This window comes from Babylonia areolata, chromosome 24 (assembly GCF_041734735.1).
Source record: "Babylonia areolata isolate BAREFJ2019XMU chromosome 24, ASM4173473v1, whole genome shotgun sequence".
Taxonomy (NCBI): Eukaryota; Metazoa; Mollusca; class Gastropoda; order Neogastropoda; family Buccinidae; genus Babylonia; species Babylonia areolata.
In genome coordinates, this window is record NC_134899.1 from 42351035 (window position 1) to 42358534 (window position 7500).

At 42.7% G+C, this 7500-nt stretch overlaps 1 protein-coding gene across 1 annotated transcript in view; it reads right to left on the reverse strand.

Moving 5' to 3' along the window:
- The window catches only part of LOC143298960 (transforming growth factor-beta-induced protein ig-h3-like), a 123163-nt gene that overhangs the window by 50710 nt on the left and 64953 nt on the right, over positions 1-7500 (reverse strand). Inside the window, exon 2 of the mRNA XM_076612013.1 lies at positions 3973-4101. Coding sequence (XP_076468128.1) covers positions 3973-4070 — 98 coding nt within the window. The 5' untranslated portion in view covers positions 4071-4101. The remainder of the gene's footprint in view (positions 1-3972; positions 4102-7500) is intronic.

Genomic DNA, 7500 nt, shown 5'->3' on the forward strand with positions numbered 1-7500 from the left:
CAAAATGCGTTCTAGATGCCTCTTCAAATAATCGAATTAATATGGCCTACGATGACTTGTTACCAAACATATAACATATAGTCATGCATCGAGGTTTGGTCGAAGTTTAAGTGCTCCGACACAATGTTAAGGCTGTCACAAAACATAATTGAAACAGAAAGTTATAAGACAATGGGAGAGGCAATCTTTACATTATGTTCAAACTGTTACTGCAAGTTGAAAAGAACTCATACTTATTGAGCATTACTATTACTATTTCTAAATGTTGTTTTGTTTTGCTATTGTTTTTTGTAAAAGTTTCATTTTTGTTTGGAATCTGTGATACAAGTGTTCACAAAAGTGATAATAACATATTAATCATCTAAACTGTTCGATAATGATACAAGCCTACATCCAAACTAGCCGTCCATGATATCATTGTTTTGGAGATAAAACAACGACATACACTGAAAGAAAGAACAAAACAACAACAAAAACACACGAACAAGAACAACAACAACAACAACACCAACAACCAAAACGACCGAGGATAGGCGCTATATAAGTATCCATATCAGTCAAGTTGATATGACATAAGATTCAATATACATGACATGACATGATATGATATGATATATATATGATATGATATAAGACACAATTTGATATGATAATGGTATAATACATGATATGATATGTATTAACCGCAACTGAAGAAAGGCGAATAGCAGCATCAACATTTTAGTTGGAACACACTCATGGTACTGAATGTAAACTGGTAACAATTTTTTTTCTTTTGTATCGAGTGACATTTCTTTCTTTATTTACGTGTTGTTGTTGTTGTTACTGTTATTGTTGTTGATATTGTTGTTGTTTGTCGTTATTGTTATTTTGGTTTATTTTTTGTCTTTTCTAGACCTTCCAGCTTACCCTGAAACGTGTGTGTTCAAACATGTGTGCGTGCGTGCGTGCGTGCGTGCGTGTGTGTGTGTGTGTGTGTGTGTGTGTGTGTGTGCGTGCGTGTGTGTGTGTGTGTGTGTGTGTGTGCGTGCGTGCGTGCGTGCGTGCGTGCGTGTGTGCGTGCGTGCGTGCGTGCGTGCGTGTGTGTGTGTGTGTGTGTGTGTGTGTGTGTGTGTGTGCAGTACGTGCATGTGTGAGTATGCATAAAATTTTAGATTGATATGCACTTGTGTATATCCTAATTTCTACTGTATCTGTGTTTGTGTACGATTTTTGTTTTACGTTCGTACCTTGTTATGTACTATCCCCCCCCTCCCCCCCCCCCCTCCAATATTCCGTTGTGACCCCGGTACACTTGGTAATAAAGACATATTCTATTCTATTCTCATCTACCCCCCCACCCCCGCCCCCTACCCCCCACTCCTCTCTTGGCACTTGGCTCTCCACATCTGCACATAAACTGCAGACTCAGGATTGACATTTGTGGCTGATGTTTACGTGGTCTAAATCCCTGCTGAGGCTGTAAACGGGTTTAAGGCCCAGCCGACCGCAAGGGGCCATGTATCAGGTCTACCTCTACCCGTTGCAGTCCCTCCAGCTTGAACCATGGTCTCCGCTTCAGGTTCAGTTTCTGAAGGAGGTGTCACTGCGTTCGGACAAATCCATACACGCCACATCACATCTGCTAGGCAGATGCCTAACCAGCAGCATAACCCAACGCGTCTAAGTCAGGCTTTTGAGTGCATGCATGTATATCCGTGTACCCTATCAGAGTGGAGAAAATTTTCTTCTACTGAGTTTTGCCAGAGGACAACGCTTTTGTTGCCGTTGGTTCTTTTTTCAGTGCGCCAAGTAGCGCGCTATTTGTATTTGTATTTGTATTTCTTTTTATCACAACAGATTTCTCTGTGTGAAATTCGGGTTGCTCTCCCCAGGGAGAGCGCGTCGCCATACTACAGCGCCCACCCATTTTTTTTGTATTTTTTCCTGTGTGCAGTTTTATTTGTTCTTCCTACTGAAGTGGATTTTTTTTTTACAGAATTTTGCCAGGAACAACCCTTTTGTTGCCGTGGTTTCTTTTACGTGCGCTAAGTGCATGCTGAACACGGGACCTCGGTTTATCGTCTCATCCGAATGACTAGCGTCCAGACCACCACTCAAGGTCTAGTGGAGGGGGAGAAAATTTCGGGGGCTGTGCCGTGATTCGAACCAGCGCGCTCAGATTCTCTCGCTTCCTAGGCGGACGCGTTACCTCTAGGCCATCACTCCACTTAACGGGACCTCGGTTTGTCGTCGCATTCGGATGATTAGACATTAAGTTTGATTTTCCAGTCATACGTGGGAGGAAGTGCAAAAGACGGGAATGGAACCCAGACCCTCACGGACACTGTAGTGACAGACGAGCGTCTTAACCATTCTGCTACCTTCCCCCTTTGAACCAAGGACAGATGTCAAACTGAAGGTGTTTTGTGTTCTGGTGGCAGGATTCGGTTTCAAGGAAGTGTGAAAGCGTGCGTACACACACACACACACACACACACACACACACACACACACACACACACACACACACACACACACAGAAGCTGATGTCTGATCTGCGCACAAACCATACGAGTTGTGTTCTATTGATCAGATGTAAGTATAACACAGTAGTCGTGTTTTGTCTAAGACCACCAGAATAGCATGAGGAGGCAACTGTTGAACCGACTATCTGGGCTAAAATTTGATTGTAGTGGAGAGTGTCTTGCCCAGGTTACACCCCCCCACCCCCCGCCCCCCCCGTCCACTCTCTCAGCCAAGAGGGGTTTTAGGACAGTCGGTGTTGGGGAGGTCCCCCAAAGGCTAACTAGCCCACCAAGGCTGCAGCACTAAAAGCCGGGGCAATGTTGCAAATGTTGACTCCTAGTTTGAGAGCAAGAGACATCCACAAAAGACTAAGCTGTAAATGACTTCCCATTGCAGTGGAGAAAGCGCTGATCATAGAGCTCTCACACTGCTGATGGCCCAACTGTAAAGCTTATGTCAATCTGTGATTATGAACCGAGCGTTGAGCTGAGCAAATGTACACATGCAAATGTAAGTGATGTCCACATGGGGCAAAATTTATCCGCTTACCCCGTCAAAAGTGCTGAATGGAGTGCTCTCATTTTAAGCTCTCGCGTTCTACGGCACCCAAGCTCTGTTCTGGTGAAGTTTTATCACCGTCATCATGGTCATAATCATAATCATCATCATTACCACCACCACCACCACGACCACCACCACCACCGTCATTATCATCATCATCATTATTATTATTATTATTATTATTATTATTGCCAACAGCTGGGTGGTCTGTTGAGCCAGGGACCGGTAATTTTTTTTTCTCAACGGTTAACTACAGTGGAGAGTGTCTTGTCCATGTTACATCCCCACTCTCTCAGCTGAGAGGGCTTTAAGACAGTCGGCGTTGGGAAGGCCCCCAGCGGCCATCTGGCCCTGAGGTTGCAGTTCTATGAGCCAGTGCAATCTTGGGTCCAGTTTGAGAGTCATAGTATTTCACAAAAGAGTGGCCTGTCAATGAATTTCTACTGCAGTGGAGAAGACATCGATCATGTAGCTGTCACTTCGCTATAGACCAAAATTTAATCTTCTGTCAATTTCGAACGTTGTGCTGCCTTCTACACACTAAACGCGCGCGCGCGCGCACACACACACACACACACACACACACACACACACACACTTATACACTCACTCTCATTCACACTTACGCACACACACAAATAAAACCATACTCACACTCGTCGTACACACACACACACACACACACACACACACACACACACGCATTCATCCCCCTCTCCCCACAACCAACATACCAACCACCACACGTACCCATCCACCAACCCCTACGTGCTACCCTTCACACACACACACACACACACACACACACACACACACACACACACACACACACACACAGAGTCATCGACCAATCACCACCACACTAACACCCAAAAGACGCATCCAGGTTCAATGGGCACCTACCCCGGGGCTTGCCGAGTTCTTCTCCTTCCATGGCCGACTGAGGACACCAGCCACAGGAAACACGTCACGTGGAGCACGCGACTGACGTCACGCAGCATGGTCAGGGTTCTCCAGTGACGCTTGTCAGGTCTGAAATCAACAGCAACTGTTTCAGTTTCAGTTTCGCAAGGAGGCGTCACTGCGTTCGGACGCAACACCACATCTGCTGGACAAAATGCCAGACCGGCAGAGTATCCCAACACGCTTAGTCAGGCCTTGACCTTCAGTGCATACATACATTTATCTGTCTACCAATCAGACGGGCGCAATAGCCGAGTGGTTAAAGCGTTGGACTTTCAATCTGAGGGTCCCGGGTTCGAATCTCGGTAACAGCGCCTAGTGGGTAAAGGGTGGGGATTTTTCCGATCTCCCAGGTCAACATATGTGCAGACCTGCTAGTGCCTGATCCCCCCTTCGTGTGTATACGCACGCAGAAAATCAAATACGCACGTTAAAGATCCTGTAATCCATGTCAGTGTTCGGTGGGTTATGGAGACACGAAAATACCCAGCATGCATGAACCACGACAGAGTCATCGGCAAGTCGATGTTGGTCGTGTAACGGAAAGAAGAAGAAGAAGAAGAAGAGTGCAGACCTTCAGTGCATGCATATATTTATCTGTCTACCAATCAGAATGCAGACCTTCAGTGCATGCATACATTTATCTGTCTACCAATCAAAGTGCAGGCCTTGAGTGCATGCATATATTTATTTGTGTACCTATCAGGGTGGATTTCGTCTACAGAATTTTGCCAGAGGACAACACTCTCGTTGCCGTGGGCTTCTTTTCTCAGTGCGCCAAGTAGCGCGTGCTGCACACGGGACCTCGGTTTATCGTCTCATCCAAAAGTCAAAATGCTCTGTTCAAATTTCCAGTCAAACCTGGGAGAAAGGGCGGAAGATGGATCAACAGCAACAAAAAACAAGAGAGGCAATGCCTTCAAGACTCACTTGTGGCAAATTAAGTCCCCTAGCATTAATTACAGAGTAATTTCCCTTTTTTTTACTATCTGCACTGAAACGTTTGCAAAAATAAATAAAACTTCCATACTTGGCAAAATAAGTTCCTGTTTGAACAAAAAATGATAATAATGACTGTTCTTGTTGTTGGGTCAGAATATCAGATCAAAGTGCCAAGTTTAGAGAATACAAAAAATATAAATATAGCAGTAAATGCAGTTTGCATATAATTAGGCTTCATTTTTTGTGCCCATCCCAAAGGTGCAATATTGCTTTAAACAAGATAACTGGAAAGAACTAAATTTTTCCTATTTTTATGCCTAATATGGTGTCAACTGACAAAGTATTTGCAGAGAAAATGTCAATGTTAACGTTTACCACGGACACACAGACACACACACACACACACACACACACACAGACAACCGAACACCGGGTTAAAACATAGACTCACTTTGTTTACACAAGTGAGTCAAAAATTGACATCATGCGCTGACGTGCGAGAGTGCACGGAGAAGAAAAAACAACCAAACTATGGTGTCTTTTTGCGGCAAAAGGTAAAGTAAAGTGAAATAAAAGTTTAGTTAGTTCGGCAGAATGGTTAAGACACTTATCTGCCAATACAGTGTCCGTGAGGGTTTGGGTTCGAATCCCAGTTTCACCCTTTCTCTCAAGTTTGAATGGAAAATAAAAACGAGCGTCGCGTCTAGTGATTCGGATGAGAGAAGAAATTAAGGTGCTGCGTGCAGCACGCACTCGATGCACTTGAAACAGAAACCGCTGGCAACAAAAGGGTTGCAGTGTAATGTGTGTGAGTGTGTGTGTGAGTGTGTGTGTGTATGTGTGTGTGCTGGGGCTCATGTACGTTTTTGTGTATTTGACTGTGCTTTCGTATCTGTGAAACTGCATGTTTGGCGCATATCTGTTACGCATGTGTGGGTGTATGTGTGAATGTGTGTCTTCACGTTTTACATTTATTTGCTTATTTATCATCATTGTTGTCTTATTTATTTATTTATTTACTTATTTTTTATTATTATTATTATTATTATTATTATTATTATCACTACCTTTTTCATACTATAATTATTATTTATTTATTTATCTATTCAAGTTTCAAGTTTTAATTATCCTTTCACTCCTATTGGAGTATGGAGGATTACTGCAAAATACTCTTTTCGTGCCCATAACAAACATTTCCAAATACACCATGTCACATAAAAGTTGAGAAAACACAAATGTCTTTTAACTCCAAAAGTATAACTAGGCAACATTTGCAAATCTAATCATCTTACTTACAGCTAAAATGACTTTTTGCCTCCTTTGAGCATATTACAAAAATTAAAAACCGATTTTGGAGACAAATATTTTTTAGGAACATATCTATTTCGTAACTGATCATAATTGGGACATTCCATTATAAAATGAAACTCATCACCAATCACAGACATGTTACAAACCTTACAAAACCGTAACTCTCGTGGTATGCCTTTGTGTCTCCCTGTTTCTATTTCCAGCTTATGATTACTACTTCGAAATCTGAAGAAGCTGATAACATAATTATCAGGCATTTGACTTATATATTTTTCTCTACCAAATCCACTTTTGAAATTTCGATAAAACAAACATTTACTACTCGCCTCTAGAGCATGTCTCCATAGATTTTGAAAACTATATATGTATTTATTTACTTATTTATGTACGCTTATCTATTATTTATTCACTTTTTTTCCAAGGCCTGACTAAGCGCGTTGGGCTACGCCGCTGGTCAGGCATCTGCTTGGCAGATGTGGTGTAGCGTATATGGATTTGTCCGAACGCAGTGACGCCTCCTTGAGCTACTGAAACTGAAACTCTGGGAAAATTATGTAAAATAAAGAACACTCTGTATTGTACAGAAATTAAAATCTATAAAATTATTAATGCACCCAAGGCCCGACTCGGGTGTCCGGTTACACTGCTAAGATAAGATAAGATAAGATAAGAATAACTTTATTATCTCCAACTGGAGAAATTTGGTCAGGTGCATTATCACAACATAGACAAGTAAACAACATGGGGACCATAACTGTAAAAGTCAACAACAGCCCCTACAAATATTACGAAGATACAAATGTAAAAAAATATCACATACATCGTTTCATACATACATCCACACACTGCAGGTAATAACTAGTATTCTTTATGTAAAAACAGAAAGAATTAAGAAACATTATTTGAGAGAGAGAGACAGAGAGAGAGAGAGAGAGAGAGAGAGAGAGAGAAAGAGCTGGGGGTTGGGGCTGGGGGGGAGGGGACAGTGAGAAAACGAAGAAAGAGAGAGAGAGAGTGTGTGTGTGTGTGTGTGTTTGTGTGTGGACAGAGAAGGAGAGAGAGAGAGAGAGAGAGAGAGAGAGAGAGAGAGAGAGAGAGAGAGAGAGAGAGAGAGAGGAGAGAGAGAGAGGGAGACAGGGAAAGTTCCAGAGACAGTTCCCGGAACAGAGTTAGTACCTTTTACATTTCTTGCTGGCACGATATTATTTTTCCCCT